Source organism: Bos grunniens, chromosome 11 (genome assembly GCF_055505025.1).
Source record: "Bos grunniens cultivar Pamir isolate PY7600 chromosome 11, Bosgru_T2T1.0, whole genome shotgun sequence".
In the NCBI taxonomy this organism is placed as follows: domain Eukaryota; kingdom Metazoa; phylum Chordata; class Mammalia; order Artiodactyla; family Bovidae; genus Bos; species Bos grunniens.
In genome coordinates, this window is record NC_141175.1 from 71,112,340 (window position 1) to 71,131,358 (window position 19,019).

Consider the following 19,019-nt stretch of genomic DNA (forward strand, 5'->3'; position numbering starts at 1 on the left):
GGCGGGCGGAGCGGCCGCTGCAGCCGCCAACGAACCCGGGACCGCGCGGGGACAGCAGCGAGCCGGCCAGGGGAGGGGGCCCAGCGATCGGGCCGAGGGCGACGGGCCGCCGGCGGCCGCAGGGCGACGACGACGCGGAGGAGGCGGAGCCCGGAGAGGGGTGGGGGCCGGGGAGGGATAGGGTGGGAGGGGGTTAGGGGGCTGTTCCTGGTCTCATGGAGCCGGCCGAACGGGCGGGCGGCAGGGATCCCCTGGAGCCGGGCGGGCGCCCGGGTCCGGACCCCCAAGGGTTCGTCCCGCAGAAGGAGATCGTCTACAACAAGCTGCTGCCCTACGCCGAGCGGCTGGACGCCGAGTCCGACTTGCAGCTGGCCCAGATCAAAAGCAACCTGGGCCGGGCGGTGCAGCTCCAAGAGCTGTGGCCTGGGGGCCTCTTCTGGACCAGGAAACTCTCCACGTAAGTGTGCCAGGGCTTGCAGGATGGGCCGGAGGCAAAGGCTCGGTGTGAGGGCGTCCGCGGTCGGGGGGAGGCTCTTTGTCCGCAGCGGACCGCTGGACACCCCCCGACTCTGCCTCGGTTCGGGCGGATCGTTTCTGTGCAGTAAGCCCCAGAGTCGCGACTCGAGCCTCCCTGCCGCTTTCCCACGGGATCTCCCCGGTCCTCACCAGCCCGCTACGTCCTTCGCAGGTGCTTCTCCCCAAGGTTTCGGGTTGTTGTCTTCCGATATTCGGGGCCCCAGGGAGCCGGAAGGCCACTGGACCCCCAGGGAAAGAGATGGGCGGTCCCCCTAGGGTTCTTGAACCTTTGCGGGTGACGGGAGGAAGCAGAGGATTCGGGCGAACAACTTTTGACTTTTCCTGGTGTTGCCTCCGGTTCTTTCTTCCCCTACGGTTCCCTGCCTCTTCCTATCTCTCAATTCGTGTCTGATAACTTTCTGAATGGGAAGGAGGCCGTAGGGAACTTGTAGGTTCTGCTTTTGGGGGCTTTCTCAGGCTTTGTGGGTTTGCTTGAAAAGATTGATTTAAAATTAGCCCTAAGCGCGTTCTTGGGCCGTGTACCGGACGTTGATGTTGAGAATGGCGAGTCTGAGAACCTCGGGAAAAGTGTGTTACTCCTGTGTGACATTTCCTTTGGAAATGTGCGATACTAAGGAAAACAGAGAAGAGAGCTGTCAGGTTGTCCTGGGCGTTATTAGTATCGGGCTTGTGTTAGTTTATGAGCTGTTCAGATGAATATAGATCACTTAAATCAGTTTCAGTTCTATTCTTTGTTACTTTGGTGGGGGGGCGCATAACCTGGCTGTAAACAGAGTAAAATACAATTGGGGGAAAGGTTAGAGACTTTATTTGCTAGGTGGGCATCTTCACTGTGTCAGAAGAACTTTTTTAAAAGAGAATTTTGCTGTATCTTGTTTGGTTAACTGTACATAAAATCCGGTAACATTATATGATCACGCTTGTGGGTATGGATGGGTGAACACACAAGACATAAGTCACTTATCCAGTGTTTACCCAGATCTGCTGAGTGAACTGGGTGATGACTCAGGGTTTTGCAATGCAATAGTCTTCTCTACATTTCCTCACAGGATGATTCTTACCGGCCAATTATTAGGGAGCCTCTGACAAATTTCTCATTCCTAAATGGCTGTGGTGGTGGAAATAATTACTTTTTAAGTTAAGGAGTAAAACTAAAACAGTTAGTTTGCCCTTTTCAAAGAGTGACCATAAAATGTCAAGGTTAACAACTCTTCTCTTGATTAAAGTGTAAAGAAGTTTGTGGTAGGGAAAAGAATCACTTTTAGTCACAACAGAAGAATGTTTTATAAATGATTACAATTCATAGTTTTTTTCAAGTGAGTTTCCTAGGTTTTTGCATTACTTGGGCACTGTAAAAATAAAGTTATTTTGTCAGTTCCAGTAATTCCTCATTTTAGTCACTTAGATTAGATTTTTCAGAGAATAACCATTTTGGGGACACAAACAGCTCCTTTTAGCATCAGGATGTATAAATAGACCAGTGTGTGAATTTGTATCAGGTTTGGATATATTGAGAATCTACACAGGCATAGTTAAGCACTTTTTTTCTGACATTTTAATTGTTACTAAGCTTTGCAAATTAACGCCAGGATATTTATTGTTTTGGGCTTGTTAGGTATCTTTACCTGGAAAGGGCTAAAAATACAGTGGAGAACAGTCCTTGGTCTTTAGGGCAAGATTGCAGTTATAAGGCTTAAAAACCTGCAAACCTCAAACCATTTATTTTTTAATTAACCAGGAAGAAGTGCTAGTAGATAGAATTTTATTTTGGAACCTTGTTTAAATTCTGCAAGCTGATTCTTGGGATTGCGCTATGACATTTTGAACTTGGTGGGACATGTTGTAATCTTGGGTGTATTTTTTTCTCCTGTCGTGTTAAGGTGACCTGCTTATAGTTGTGCTTGTTTTTTAAGCCTTGTGTGTGTTGCACAAGTTTACATCTACATGAGGCCAAAACATGTGATGATCGCTGGTAGTTGCCTTAGTAGTGACCATACGTAGTACTTTGTAGAAAAATGGAAAGTAGTAGTGAAAATAAAATCTAATTTCTCCCACTAGCTCTGTGATTGTGTGTCAGTATGCGTGTGAGAGAAGTGAGGGAGATGGACTAAATAATTCCTGAGAAACATTCCTGCTCTGGTATGATTTTTTTTTTTTTATCCTGTAAAGCCTAAAATAAGCCAGTGTGTATCTTTCTACAAGGACTGTTGGAGCAGTTTGTAAAGTACTGGAAATAATTGCCCAGATCAAGTGCATTCCCAAAGAAGCCCAGAATGTAAATACTGTTCAGGGATACTGGGAGTGGATCCCCGACCAGTACATCCCCAATCTTGGTGTTGCAGGACTGGGTAGAGTTCTCCTTCAGGAAATACTCAGACTCTCCCCTCCAATTTTTTTTTTTTTTTTTACTTTCTGTTTTATTTTGATGGCTGTAATTACCTTTCAAGCCTTCTTAAGACTTGCAGGTCTCTTTAGCAGTTCTCTGTGAAGAAAAGTTATTTCTGTGTATTTTAGAAATTGTCCTCGTGATATAATTCAAGGTCTCTTGTTCAGACAGCTTAAAGTATTAGTACTGCATGTTGAGGAGAGATTGTGTGACATAATACATCAGGGGACTAGTTTTTAAGAAGCAAGGAAACAAATCAGAGAAAAGAGGTACAAACTAGTGGTCTTTGGAACATAGCTGTCAAGACACCTCCTGGACACTGAGCAAAAGATATCTGTAAATAATTGGTTTGGCCCATGTGGAGAATGAAAGGAGTTGAAGAAAGGTAATCTTGAAGTTTGCTTTTTCTTCCTTGTCCTCTTGGACTTTTCCTGAGAGGCAGTGAAGTCTAGGCAAAAGAGGTTTATCTGTACCTGGCTTTGCTACTGTTGCCATCTTGGTCTTGCTTAACGCTTCTTAGCTTTAGAGTCCTCTTCTGGAGAGTGGGAGTGTAGACTAGAAATGGTTTTTCAAACCTAAACTTAGCAGCAGACTGTTTCATAAAAGCAAAATATTAAACACAAATTTCTTTTTTTTTTTTTTTAAACACAAATTTCGATCATTTCTTTTGTGTTTCTTATTTTTAAGTAGAATTTTTATTTTAGCAGAATATGTGAATTTGGAGTATTATAGAACAAATTTAGATGCTTTGTTTCAGTGGAAATGTTACAATTTTCTGCAGTTTTATAATGAAATGATTGTATTACACTGAGAATCATTTCATTTGCTAATTAAACTGTAGTTCCCATGGTTAATTATTATTAAGAATATTATGTAGCCTTACTAGATAGGAATTGGATTAAACTGAATCATGTATTTAATTAGATTATATAACCACTGGGAACTTGTTTAGTCAAGATAAACATTATCAAATATATTAACCTCCTCTCTGGAAAGTAATTCATGACCACAGGAACACCCAAATCACATCATCTCTCTGTTGGAGAAGAAAGAAGAAAATGCTAAACACTAAATCTCAGTTGTCCATTAATATGATGTACTTAACAGAATATCTAATATTTGAGTATTGAAATTGTGAAGTACACAATAAAGATAAGCTTTTCATTTGTAAAAGAATCTTGAAATCTTGGCAAATTGCCATATTCGTCAGTGAGAACCAGTTAGAGAAAGTGATAGAAATAGAAAAAAGTTTGTCTTTGTTATTAAATGGCCACACTCAAAACAGGACCCTAAATTTTGTAGTGAGAAAGTTGATTGTTCATAGGGAAAAACAAAATAAATGAATTAATTGATTTTGGAGACAAGAATTTTTCTGCTAAAGTTGTATGATGAGTTATCTTTCACGTTTTTGTTTTGTTTTAAATTAACATACTATTCTTTAGAGCAGATTTAGGTTCAGAGCAAAATTGAGCAGAAAGTGCAGAGTTCTCATTTACCCCCTGTCCCTACATAGGCATACGTTTGATTTTTCATAGCAATGTCAAACATCGATTTTTAAAAATATTTGAGGCCCTTCCCATTTTCCAGGGATTTTTCTTTTAACATGTCTTGTCAGTTTTCTTTTCTCTAGCTAACTGGCTGCTTCTGCCAGAGTCTCATTTGTCATTGACAGGTTCTTTTTTTTTTTTTTTTTTTTTTTTGAGTTTTAAAGATAGAGTGAAACATTCCATTTTATTAGATTACATGTATATTGAACTTAGCATGTTAAGATTTAAAAAAACTATCACCAGTAGAGATTAAATAGCTTGCTAAAGTCACATTTTGCCAAGTGGCAAATCCCATTAAAATTTTTTTAATTAATTAATTTTAATTGGAGGCTAATTACTTCACAATATTGTGGTGGTTTTTATAATACATTGACACGAATCAGCCACGGGTGTACATGTGTCCCCCATCCCTCCCAACCCTCTGGGTTGTCGCAGTGCACCGACTTTGAGTGCCCTGTTTCATGCATCAAACTTGGACTGCTGATCTATTTCACATATGGTAATATACAAGTTTCAATGCTGTTCTCTCAAATCATCCCACCCTTGCCTTCTCCCACAGAGTCCAAAAGTTTGTTCTTTATATCTGTGTCTCTTTTGCTGTCTTGCATATACAGTCGTTGTTACCATCTTTCTAAATTCCATATTATATGTGTTAATATACTGTATTGGTGTTTTTCTTTCTGACTTACTTCACTCTGTATTATAGGCTCCAGTTTCATCCACCTCATTAGAACTGATTCAAATGCGTTCTTTTTAGTAGCTGAGTAATATTCCACTGTGTATATGTACCACAACTTTCTTACCACTTGTCTGCCAGTGGACATCTAGGTTGCTTCCATGTCCTAGCTATTGTAAACAGTGCTGCGATGAACACTGGAGTACTTGTGTCTGTTTCAGTTTTGGCTTCCTCCGTGTGTATGCCCAGCAGTGGGATCGCTGGGTCATATGGCAGTTCTATTTACAGTTTTTTAAGGAATCTCCACACTGTTCTCCATAGTGGCTGTACTAGTGTGCATTCCCACCAACAGTATAAGAGGGTTCCTTTTTCTCCACACCCTTTCCAGTATTTATTGTTTGTAGACTTTTTAATATAGCAGCCATTCTGGCCAGGGTGGGATGGTACCTTATTGTGGTTTTGATTTGCATTTCTCTGATAATGAGTGATGTTGAGCATCTTTTCATGTTTTTGTTAGCCATCTATGTGTCTTCTTTGGAGAAATGTCTGTTTAGTTCTTTGGCCCATTTTTTGATTGGGTCGTTTATTTTTCTGGTATTGAGGTGCATGAGCTGTTTGTATATTTTTGAGATTAATTCTTTGTCAGTTGCTTCAATTGCTATTTTTTCTCCCACTCTGAAGGCTGTCTTTTCACCTTGCTTATAGTTTCCTTCATTGTACAAAAGCTTTTAAGTTTAATTAGGTTCCATTTGTTTATTTTTGCTTTTATTTCCATAGAGGGTCATAGAAGATCTTGCTATGATTTATGTCAGAGAGTGTTTTGCCTATGTTTTTCTCTAGGAGTTTTATAGTTTCTAGTCTTACATTTAGCTCTTTAATCCATTTTGAGTTTATTTTTGTGTATAGTGTTAGAAAGTGTTCTAGTTTCATTCTTTTACAAGTGGTTGGCCAGTTTTCCCAGCACCACTTGTTAAAGAGATTGCCATTTCTCCATTGTATATTTTTGGCTCCTTTGTCATTGACAGATTCTGATGTGAATAGTTGTCTGACTTTTTTCTTTAAGTATTTTTTATTATGGAAAAATGCTAAACATACACAAGAGAGGAAAGAATAATATAATGAACCTAGGTGTACCCATCACCCATGTTCAGCAGTTATCAACTCAGGGCCAATCATGTTCCTCCTACCACCACACCCTTAGACCTTTTTTTTTTTTGAAGCATATTCTTCATTCATAAATATTTCTGGTATATATCTTTAAGGGAGAAGGAATGGAACAAAAAATCAATACCAATGGCATTTTCAAACTTTAAAAAAAGTAACAATTTACGTTGATCAGCCTCATGAAGTTGATTTGACTTTTTTGTAGAATTTGTGATTTTACTCTTGAGTTTCCATTTCATTTGCATGGTTTTGTTTAAGGTTTACTGTAAACAGACCTTGTGGACAGAGAGAAAAGAAATGTTCATTCATGAATGTTTTCATATTGTAACATCTTTCTTTCCCCCTCAACTTTGAAGACATAGAATCAGTCCTGGGGTAACAAGGTCTGCCTTGAATTATCTCTTTTTTGCTTTTGGCTGTACTGTGAGGTTCATACATTAATACACAGCCTGATGCAAAGTAGTAGAGGCAGGAGTCTGAGCAAATTATTTTGTGAGTGCCTTGTATGGGATGGGCACTGTTTTTGACAATGGGATTATATCAGTGAAAGAATTTTGCCCTCCAGGGAAGTTCCAGAGTGTTCTTTTTCTTTTAGTGCACATTTTTGTTCATTTAGAACAGAGCAAGCAAGGTATAACTCCATCAAAAAATTGGAGGGTGAAGAAAATATGAATGCTAAGCTCATTACTTAAAAATTCACACTCTTGACAAGTATGTTTTTCATGCCCTACATTGAGACACTGAAAAAGGCAGTTAGAAAAAAATTGGTAGAACAGTACCATTTGTTTTCTTTTGAGATCTGAATTTATTACTTAAAAACAATTTCTTCAAGTGCTCTTGATGAAGTGTTTATTAAATGAAATTGTCTTGAAGTAAATGGTCTTAATTGAAGTGAAAGAGGCAAATTCCTAATGTTTTTTAAGGGGCTATTACTAGTGAATAAGTGCACGACTTCTAAACCTGTTGTTGTCATTGTAGAACCTAGAGGTTCTCTTTCTGCTGTTAAATGCTATTCATTTCTAGTGAACCTCCCTCCCCAATTTTAAATATAAAATTCAAATCTGTGTTTCCCTCTAACCTTTGTAGGAAATTTAGACCTAAATCTCATGTGTACCATGTGAAAAGCAAGCTGAGAACATGATAATGAGAGCGACATCTAGCAAACAACCACCAAAACCCTCTGCATTCATTGAGACTGGCCTCTGAGTGTTAAAAGCAGCACATCCTGTAAATATTCCCATTTGGAATCCTAAAGTTGGCTACTTCCATATTCGGCCTAGGCATTTCTTCCCTTTTAGTGTACTCTCTTGTGATTCCTTATTCATGCTTTTACGTTCTTTGTGTACCTACCTTCCCTCTACTGTGAGCTCTTTTGGGCTCAGAGTCTTTGATATTGACCTCTCCTTCATCGCACTGCCAATGGCACCCACTCCAGTACTCTTGCCTGGAAAATCCCATGGACAGAGGAGCCTGGTAGGCTGCAGTCCATAGGGTCGCTAGGAGTCAGACACGACTGAGCGACTTCACTTTCTCTTTTCACTTTCATGCATTGGAGAAGGCAATGGCAACCCACTCCAGTGTTCTTGCCTAGAGAATCCCAGGGACGGGGGAGCCTGATGGGCTGCCGTCTATGGGGTCGCACAGAGTCAGACACACTGAAGCGACTTAGCAGCAGCAGCAGCAGCATTGCACCCCCGGCATATTGGATAGCATATATACATTCATAGGTACTCAGTAATGTTAGAATTAACAGTTTTGTTGTCAACTAAAACATTATGCAGTTTGTAATGAATTATTACTTTGACAGTCAAAATGGAGAAAAATGAATTTGGGGTCACATCTGTTTTAATATTGACTTCCCTGGTGGCTCAGACGGTAAAGCATCTGTCTACACTGCGGGAGACCTGGGTTCGATCCCTGGGTCGGGAAGATTCCCTGGAGAAGGAAAACGGCAACCCACTCTAGTACTCTTGCCTAGAAAATCCCATGGACGGAGGAGCTTGGCTACTGTCCATGGGGTCGCAAAGAGTCGGACACAACTGAGCAACTTCACTTCACTTCTATTTTAATATTGGGTTCAAAAGAAAGTGTATATTTAACCAAAGAAGTGGAGGGAAGGAGCCATCTTGGTTGAGGAAGAGAATGGTGTAACCTAAAGGGAGAGGGAGTGTAAAGGGAATGGGTTTTAACAGTTATTTAGAGAAGAGAGCAGATTGTATCGGTTGCATCAGGGACTTTGAAATCCTCATTTAAAAATAAAGCTATCATTATTGTTAAATATTTAGTGTTTAAAAATTTAGAGTATTGTTACAATTTTTTGATAGATGAACCATAAAATTTTGTAATGGTCATTACCTTTTTATGCTAATTTGGCTTTAAAAATAATAATAATACTTAGATCCTAAATTTTAGAGTTAAGAAAATGTAATAAAAGCCTTTTCCCTTTCTAAGAAAAAACCTTAACACCATTGCAGCTGTGAAATGGATGTGAAAATAGTATTTTAGTGCAAGTAAGTTGGAAATTGCTTAAGAATTATTAAAAATGCTTTATAATCTTGTAATGGTAGGCAGCTTAAATAGAATGTTAGTAATCTTTGGGTTTTTAAGTGTGGGTGTTTCATTTCATTTTCTGACAATTCTCTTTTTTCCTTTCTACTTAATTTTTTTAGTTGAAGTATAGTTGATTTTCGATGTATGTTACAGGTATACAAGATGATTCACAATTTTTAAAGACTGTACTCCATTTATGAAGCGAGAATCACTCAGTCGTGTCCGACTCTTTGCGATCCCTTGGACTATACAGTCCGTGGAATTCTCCAGGTCAGAATACTGGAGTGGATAGCCTTTCCCTTTTCCAAGGGATCTTCCCAACCCAGGGATCGAACCCAGGTCTCCCACATTGCAGGTGGATTCTTTACCAGCTTAGCCACAAAGGAATCCATTTATAAATCCATTTATAAAAAGAATCCATTTATCCTGTAAAATATTGGTTATATTCCTTGTATTGTACAGTATGTCCTTGTAGCTTATTTTATACATAATAGTTTGTACTTCTTAATTCTCTCCTCCTATATTGCCCCTCCCTCTTACCTTTCCCCACTGGTAACCACTAGTTCTCTGTATGACATTTTCCTTTTTTAAGCCAGGGATGAAGGAAGTTTTTATAGCAAGAAATTTTATGAATGTTCATGAGTGCTTGTATTTTGGACACATTCCTGAAGAGTTTAGTTGGCATAGCTTGTGTTCTAAGGGAAGGTAGGTTATTTCCAGAGATCCTAGTTAATAAAATGTTCTCAAAGTTCTGTCAACATATACAAAACAGAGGTCCCTGTTTGGTGTATAGCAGGAGAAAAGTTGTGATTTAACAATCTAGGAATGATTTTAGAAGTGTGATTTTTAAAATAAACTCAAAGTTTAACAGACAGATATCCTAAGACCTTTTCACTGGTTTTTTTTTTTTTTTTTTTGTGCGTGAAATTCTCATCATATTTCATCCAAAGGTTCATTTTTAAGTGTTTTAACCCAAATTTGGGGTTATGACCAAAGACCTGTGAATTCAGTTTAGTAGGTCTCAACCACTTTGGGTGTGATTTGGTTTGGTTTGTTGAACTAGACTAAAATTATTAGAGTGACTTTAGAAGTAATAAAGGTGAATGATCTGACCTTTGTTTCAATTATACATATGTTTTTGTGTATGCTACATTCTATATTTATTACTGTGGATTGTGGCCAAAAAATTTTGAAAGCTACTCATTTTTTAAGTTTCTTTCAATACTTTAGCTATATAATCCACACCTACTTATTGAGCTATCAAGATACAAAAGATGAAAATAAAAAGTCTCAACAGTTTAAAAATATCAGTGCGAGCATGCATGCTCAGTCCTGTCCAACTCTATGTGACCGTGTGGACTGTAGCCTGCCAGGCTTCTCCGTCCACGGGATTCTCCAACCAAGACTACTGGAGTGGATTGCTATGTCCCCCTCCAGGGAATTTTCCTGACCCAAGGATTGAACCCAGGTCTCCCACATTGCAGGCAGATTCTTTACCGCTGAGGCACCAAGGAAGCCCCCAAAATATCAGTAACCCAAGGGATTTTACAAGAGAGCATTCCCTATTACCACTGAAGTGGGTAGCCATTCCCTTATCAGGGGATCTTCCTGACCTAGGAATTAAACCCAGGTCTCCTGCATTGCTTCCCTGATTGCTCAGTTGGTAAAGAATCCGCACGCAATACGGGAGACCTGGGTTCGATCTCTGGGTTGGGAAGATCCCCTGGAGAAGGGAAAGGCTACCCACTCCAGTATTCTGGCCTGGAGAATTCCATAGACAGTCCATGGGGTTGCAGAGTTGAACACGACTGAGCAACTTTCACTTTCACTTTCCCTCCTTCATTGCAGGCAGATTCTTTGCCAACTGAGCCACAGGGAAGCCCCACAGATTGTTAAATGAGTGATACAGATACTACCTACCATCTGTTGAGGGCTCAGTATGTGCCAGCAGTATGCTAAAGGCTTTATATTTGTTATTTCATTTGATTTTCACAATTAACTGTAGGTACATTTATTATCTCAGCTTCCCTGGTATTTCAAATGGTAAAGCGTCTGCCTGCAGTGTGGGAGACCTGGGTTCGATCCCCGGGTCAGGAAGATCCCCTGGAGAAGGAAATGGCAACCCACTCCAGTACTCTTGCCTAGAAAATTCCCTGGATGGAGGAGCCTGGTAGACTACAGTCCATGGGATTGCAAAGAGTTGGACACAACTGAGCAACTTCACTGACTGACATTTATTATCTCAGTTTTACCTTTGAAGAAATGAATCTTAAGTTATGTAACAGCCAATTTGCTTGCTGACCACAGGGCTTTTGCTCTTAACCATATGTCTAGAGTAAGGAAAGCTGCCTGGGCTGTATCACCTGGGAAAACTGCAGCTGAGCCTTGAGATAGGATTTGATTAGGTAAGGAGGAATTTGGAGGAAGATGTTTAATGTGTGGGAACAGAGGTGGAGCAAATTGAGCACACGTGTTAGTCTGTACTCAGACCATCATATTGAAATAATCAGTTGTCTGTCCCTCTCTCTAGGCTGCATGCTGTAGGGCCATTTGTTATTTATTTTTGTTTCCATTGCCTGTTGCCATGTCTGGCTCTTAAATGATAGTACAACATTTCAAGAAATGAATGCCACTCTTCTGTGCTTCAAGAGAGAAGCAACTGGGAGAAAAATAGAGGCATCATTAGGTGTTAATAGTGAATGACTTTACTAGAGATTGTTGTGTAAATTTTAGTAAGTGGTAGAGGACATAACTCTGACATATAATATGCTGAAGCTCCAGTGTGTTATTCAGCCTGTGGTAGGTGGGGGTAAAGAGGAGAGTAAACCTCCGGTCTCTTTGTTCCTTTAGTGCCTTCCATCAGAGGTATTATGCTACACTTGATGACAGACATGGCTTTCAGGGTTTTGGAAACCTGCTCTCAGTGTGTTAAACCAGTTTGTTTAACTTGGTCAGATATTCATTGTCAGTTTGAAGGTTTTTTGGTTTAAAAATAGAACTAGCCGTGGAGGAGCTACAATACTTAAGTCATTGTATTTCTCAAGGTGTACTTGTACAGTTGGTTGCAAAAAAGTTTCTCAGTGTTCACCTTGTTTCATCTCTGTTAAGAGCTGAGAGTGAAATATTAGTGATACAGAGGTCCCTGCCACCACATTTTATAGGCATTGAACAGTGGTTTGAGCTTCCGTTGAGTAAAAAAAAATAAATAAGCAGTAAACAATATCTGTATTATCATTACATTTGTGTTTTTGAAAAGTATATACATATGTACATTTGTATATAAATAAAGTCTGGAAGGATATTATCTAGGCTATTAACAGTCATAGGCAACAATTTTCAAATTTGTATGCTTGTTGCACTATTTGAATCATTTAAATAAGTATATATTGCTTTCCTGATAAAATAATAACTCCCCTCCTCCCCAGTAATATTTTCCTCTCAGTTCTCAAGGATGCAACTTATAGTTGGTTAAAAAAATAAAAGGAAGAAAATGTATAGGTTTATTGTCCCATCCACAGATTTCCAGCATGGTTCAGTATAGATGTTGAAGGAACATTGTCTTATAATCTATAACTTAACTCATTATTTATTCTCTGGGTTGCCCCCCCCTTTTTTTAAGGTATTAATTTTTTATATTTTTTAAAGGCAAATTATCTTAAGAATATACGTTTAGCCTCACAAGTAGAGAAATATAAATTGAAACATTGTGTTAGTCTTATATTTTTAATGATTTAAGTGGATTTTAAAAAGCATAAATTATGCTCCCATCAGTCTGCTTAGGTGCTGCTACTGCTGCTAAGTCGCTTCAGTCGTGTCCGACTCCGTGCAACACCACAGACGGCAGCCCACCAGGCTAGGCCGTCCTTGGGAGTCTCCAGGCAAGAACACTGGAGTGGGTTGCCATTTCCTTCTCCAATACGTGAAAGTGAAAAGTGAAAGTGAAGTCGCTCAGTCGTGTCCGACTCCTAGCGACCCCATGGACTGCAGCCCACCAGGCTCCTCCGTCCATGGGATTTTCCAGGCGAGAGTACTGGAGTGGGGTGCCATTGGTGCAGTGGTTCTCAAGCATACTGAGACATCTGGGAAACTTACAAGAAAACAGCTGGTACCTGGAGCCCCATTCTAGCATAGTTAAATCAAAGACTGTCTTTCATGCCTGTTAATCAGTTATCTATCCCCATAGCCTTGTGAGGAAACCCAGGTTTCATACACATGCACTGAAGGTTAAATGACTTGCCCATGGGACTGACATAGAGCAGTTTGAATTCTTAGCAAACTTGTAAAACCATTTTGTTCATGCTTGCTTGGCTATTGTGTTGAAATACATAACTGTTCTCTCTATCCAGAGTTGATTATAATGTTGGGAGTTGCAAAGCAACTTAACATGGAAACGTAAGACATCCTCCCCTGTAGATGGCACCTTTGTTGCCTTCGTCCCAAGCAGCAGTCACTTGGAATTAAAATCCTTATTTGGCTGTTTGTGATAATCTATTCCTTTTCTTGATCCTCAGTTTGACTTTTTTGAAGGGGAAATAGAACAAGTAATGTTCTTTTGGCTGTGTCTTCTTTTTTTTTTAATTTATTTTTAATCACTTGACAATGTTGTATTGTTTTCTCTTGTACAACAATATGAATCAACCATAAGTATATATTTATCCCCTCCCTCTCGAGCCTCCCTCCCACCCCACCAGCTGTGTCTTCTTGTCACAGAAGGTTGCTTTTCTTGCTACCTAGAGCTGTCTTTTGTGCCTCCTGCCACCTCTTTCCCCAACTGCTCAGATTATACTAAACTTTAGTTCCCTATTCAGAGTCATGACAGCTCTCTAATCTTTCAAGATTGGGTTCAGTAATCACTTATATATAATGAAACTTTTGGTTAAAAAAAAATCACAAAATTCTAACGATAAACTGCATTTATGCCCCTCCTTCAGTATCTTACTTAGTTTTCTGGTAAATGTCTCCTTACATCTGATTTTGAGTTTGACCTAAACGAACAATTTGGGTCATACTGTACATGTTATTTGTTCTAGAAATGCTTTTTGAATAAACACATAATTGAGTGAAAAGAGGAGAGGTGGGTTTATGAGGAAACCTTTCATTTTATCTGTTCATTTACTGTTTCTAGCAGTGAGAAGCTATATCTACATTTTTAACATAATGTATTTCAGGACTTAGTCATGGAATGAAGTCAAAGTAATTCTCCTTTAGGTTTATCTGATAATTTTACCTTTTTAAATTTTTTCTATTCCGTGGCACCTTCGGAACAGCGGTTCCCTGGTGCTCAGACGGTAAAGAACCCACCTTCAGTGCAGGAAACCTGGGTTCGATCCCTGGGTTGGGAAGATCCCCTGGAGAAGGGAACAGCTACCCACTTCAGTATTCTGGCCTGGAGAATTCCGTGGACAGAGGAATCTGGCAGGCTGCAGTCCATAGGGTTGCAAAGAGTTGGACATGACTGAGCGACTTGTATTTAGGAACAGAAGAGAAAGACTGGAGCTGATATGGTGTAGAGATAGTATATACATTTATTTTTTTGGTAGAGGGAGGAGTTGAAGTTACTGTGTGAAATAAATTAATTTTGGAGTTGGTCAAGGATTTCATTGATCATCTCAGTTTTCCTGGCTATAAAATACTTGTCGTTTAGCCCTAGCTGTCAGGTATTAAAACACATTTTAAAAAATTCCTGTTGTCTACAATTTTTTTTTTTTTGCATTTGTGGGTGTCTCTTTAAAAAGTTTTTCTTGGAGTATAGTCGATTTACACTGTTGTGTTAGTTGTACAGCAAAGTAAGTTGTACATATATTCACTCTTTTTTAGATTCTTTTCCCATATAGGCCATTATAGAGTATTGAGTAGAATTCCGTGTTATGCCTCACTTTTTATTCAAATATTTTACATTTTAGTAGTTTTTATTATGTTAAAATTAACTCTTGCACTTTTCTTTAGAGATATTTCTAATTAATCATTTGTTGGTATTATGAATGGAGCAGTATTCAACTATTGTTCTTTTTTATTTGGGAGCCATACAGGAAGCCTGCTGACTTTTACAAAAACTGTTCTGCAAATTTTCTTATGTAGTCTAAAAGCGGTTTTTTAGTTGATTGTTTCAGGGCTCCCTGGTGGCTCAGATGATAAAGAATCCCCTTGCCATGCAGGAGATGCAGATTCGATCCCTGGATTGGGAAGATCCCCTGGAGAAAGGGAATGGCAACCCACCCCTGTATTCTTGCCTGGAGAATTCCATGGACAGAGGAGCCTGGCAGGCTATATAGTCCATGGAGTCCCAGAGAGCTGGACACGACTGAGCGACTAATACTTTCAGATGTTTTAGGTATAATTATAGCATTGAAGTCATACTATTCTGCCTTTCCTGAAACAATTATCATTATTTTTGTTTCCTAGTTTACTTTTTAATCTAGATTCAGAATAATGCTGATTGATAACAGTAAGAATAGTCATTATTGACTGAATATGATTTTAAAGGAAGTACCTCATGGAGGAGTCTACCTTAAGTCTGAAAGGGATTATTTAATTGACTCATATGCATGCCTTTAAATGATTTGGTTTCTTTTTGTTATTACACTTGGTTAATATTTTCTAATTTACATTTTATTGTAATCAGACTCAGGCCAATGTAATATCCACATGTTAGAATTAAGTAAGGTTTTGTTTGTAGTGTATTTTACAACCAGTGTTTATAGGTGTTCCACAAAAAGATCGAAAAAAAGGCATAGTTTCTGTAAGTTTACAATTTTTATTTGTGTCTTTTAAAGTCAGCTTTATTAATTATATAATTCTAATTACATTTCCACTTCTGCTTTAGTGGAAGTCAGATTGAAGTGGTAAAGACACACTGATTGATTTTGTTGCTGTTCTTCAGCACATAAAGTTTAATTTTCTGTTTCAGGACTGTATAATAGTTGATATTGTATAATTGTATCAGGAGATGAGTAACCTCCGATGTTCTCTTTTTGTGATGTTAGTGGCCATCCTGCATCTGTTATAGATTGCAAAATGGTGATACCTTTTATTCTTTATGAACTTAATTTGAACATCTTTTGCAGTTAATTATTGTGATTTATGGGGCTTCCCTGGTGGCTCAGATGATAAAGCGTCCGCCTGCAATGCGGGAGGCCCTGGGTTCAAATCCCTGGGTTGGGAAGATCCCCTGGAGAAGGAAATGGCAACCCACTCCAGTATTCTTGCCTGGAGAACCCCATGGACAGAGGACCCTGATAGGCTACAGTCCATGGGGTCGCAAAGAGTCAGACACGACTGAGCAACTTCACTTCATTTATTGTGATTTATGGTCTCACTTTTGGCTGATGAGAACAACTTGACTCCTATGCTCTTATTTATTTAAAAAATTGCTTTGGCTACTGTGCTGCTTGAAAAATCTTACTTCCCCCACCAGGAATTGAACTTGGACCACAGCAGTAAAAGCGCTGAATCCTAACCACTGGACCTCCAAGGAATCTCTCCTGTGCCCTTTTAAGTAGGAGTTGAGTAGTCTTTGATAAAGGGTCTTTTAATTAAGATAATAGTAGAAATGCAGAAATATTAATTACCTAGTTATAAGCATTGTACAGCAGAAGTTGATATGAAATATTTTTACATGTTAATTTTAATTATAATAGATAATGCCTGTTTCCTTTAAAACAGTTTGTATAAACAGAGGTATACAGAAGAACATGAATCAGTATGATCATCAAGAAGTAATATTTTTAGTGTTTGTTTTATTTTTTAATCCTAATGCATGAATGTTTCTTTTTGTTTAGTTACATATTGTGAATGTTTTGTATCATGATATTTTATATGATGTTACATTTGATGTCTATAAAATTCTTTGAAAACAATTTTAAATGACTGCACTGTAGTCTAAAGGCACAAACCACAAATTTAACAAATTTATTTAACAAATGAATTTAACAAATCATTCCTTTATCAGACTTTTAGGTTTTTCCCCAAGAAATACTTATTATTGCAAATGTGCATTGAAAAGATTTTTGGTATTTTGACTTTGATATTCTGAATTTTTATTTAGGGCATATTGCTGGATGTGATTTTTTTTTTTAAATCATCCACAAATGCTTTTAAGTACTTTTCAATGACAGTATTTAAATTCTGGCTTTTAAAATTTCAAGTTAAAGTTTCATTTTTTGTCTTTTAAGTAGGACTACCCAAAGTAAAGCACTTACTTAAGATTAAATTTCTTTGCCAAATGTCTTATATGTTTTATAATAACACAGTCTTAATGTTGCTTTAAAATGATGTTAATTTTACTTTTATTTGTGGATATATTTAGAACCTTAGAAACCAAGTGATTACCTTGAAGAAAAATAATTGATGAATGACGAAGCCTGTATTGAAAACCAATTATTTTTAGCCTCTAGTTAAGCTCTAATTCTTAGTTCATGTCAATAGTACTGTATAATCTTATACTTTTTACTTAAATTTTCTAGAAATATATAGTAAACTTATCTTCAGGATGTATAGTAGAAAACTGTGACAACATTGCACATTTGATTATATAATGACTGTTCCTGGTATGCTGCTGTCTTTACTTGAGATTAAAACATAAAGCGTTTTACTAATAACACTATAAGGTTGTGAGGAGGAAGCAGTTGAAAAGTGCTTCTGATTTTACTGTGTTTTCCTCCTGTGGGAGGATGGAACCTAATGACTTGTCATCTATATATTCTGGATAGTTTAAGAAAATATCCTATTTGAAAATTCAGTCATGACTGTTATTAAGGTTTTGAAGTATTTTGATAGAAATTTTTAGTCCTAAAATTTAATGTGCAAATTAATTGGGAAAAGGGAATGGACTGTCTCTAAATACAATCTAAAGTAGAATTTTTGAATAAATATAAGGAAAAAACAACTAGAGTAGTTTTAAGTGAAGACTCTCAGTCTCTACTCTGAATAGTTTTTTAAATTTCCTTTTTCAAGAAAGAAAAAAGAAGCAACTTTATTGCATTTACCACTCCCGGTATTTTTGATGGACTAGTTTTGATGGGCTTCTCTGGTGGCTCAGATGGTAAAAAATCTGCCTGCAGTGCAGGAGACTTGGGTTCTATCCCTGGATTGGGAGGATTCCCTGGAGAAAGGGAATGGCAACTCACTCCAGTATTCTTGCCTGGAGAATCCCATGGACAGAGGAGCCTGGCAGGGTACAGTCCATGGGGTTGCAAAGAGTCGGACACGACTGAGTGATTAACACATACAATTTTAAGATAGAGCCCAGGAATGTGTGTCTTAAACAGTCTAATGTCTAGTGAACATTTATGAGGTGATGTCAAGGTTTTCCAGAGTGGCTATAAAAAGTGGTTTTGTCCTATTCTCACCAAAACTGGGTATTGTGGGCTTTTTAATTTCAGCCAGTACGGTGGTGTGAAGTGGTACCCTATTGTAGTTTTAATTTGCATTTACTGATGAGTGATGATGTTGAGTGTCTTTTCATGTGCTCATCAAGTCATCTGGATGTTGGCTTTCCAGAAGTGCCTACCTGAGTCTTTTGCCCATTTTTTTTTTTTAATTTGTTTGTGCTATTTCTTATTGACTTGTAGGAGTTCTAATGCAGTTTGAGTGAATGCTTTATCAGGTAGGTATGTGTTCCAAATACCTGATTCCAAGTATCTTCGAACTGTCTTTCACTTTTCATGGTATTTAATTGTGAATAGAAGTTCCTGATTTTAATGAAGACCAGTTAACTTTCTTTTAGTACCTCTGTGCTTTTCAGAAGTAGCATTCTTGGGCTGTGTTTTGATAAATTCTGAGATAGGAATTACTTTCTGGTTGGGAAGAACTATTTGCTGTTAACAGGGGAAATAAGTTTGTGAGTAATCCCCCTAAAGTTTTTGGTTTTGTTAGCAGTCCTAGCTCCTCTGAGGATTCCCCTGTTGGTCTCTTCATAGTATTGAATTTTGGAGTTTATGAATTTTGTGTCCTTCATTTTTACACAATTTATATACTGCAGCAAAAGTGATGTGCTTGTAGGTAAATTATTTCAAAGGCTTAGAGCAGTGTTTCTCCAGTTTTTCCACAGAAATGTCTTAGCCACAGGGGAGAGTAAGTGCCTAACCACAAGGGCACTTGGAGCCCTGACAAGGCCTGAGGTAGCCACTGGGAACAAGAGATGTTTCTTTGCAAAATTCTG

At 38.4% G+C, this 19,019-nt stretch overlaps 1 protein-coding gene across 1 annotated transcript in view; it reads left to right on the forward strand.

Annotated features, from left to right (window-relative positions):
* Positions 1 to 212: 212 nt before the first annotated feature.
* The window catches only part of PSME4 (proteasome activator subunit 4), a 100,283-nt gene continuing 81,476 nt past the window's right edge, over positions 213 to 19,019 (forward strand). Inside the window, exon 1 of the mRNA XM_086326922.1 lies at positions 213 to 457. Within this exon, the coding sequence (XP_086183048.1) occupies positions 216 to 457 (242 nt within the window). The 5' untranslated portion in view covers positions 213 to 215. The remainder of the gene's footprint in view (positions 458 to 19,019) is intronic.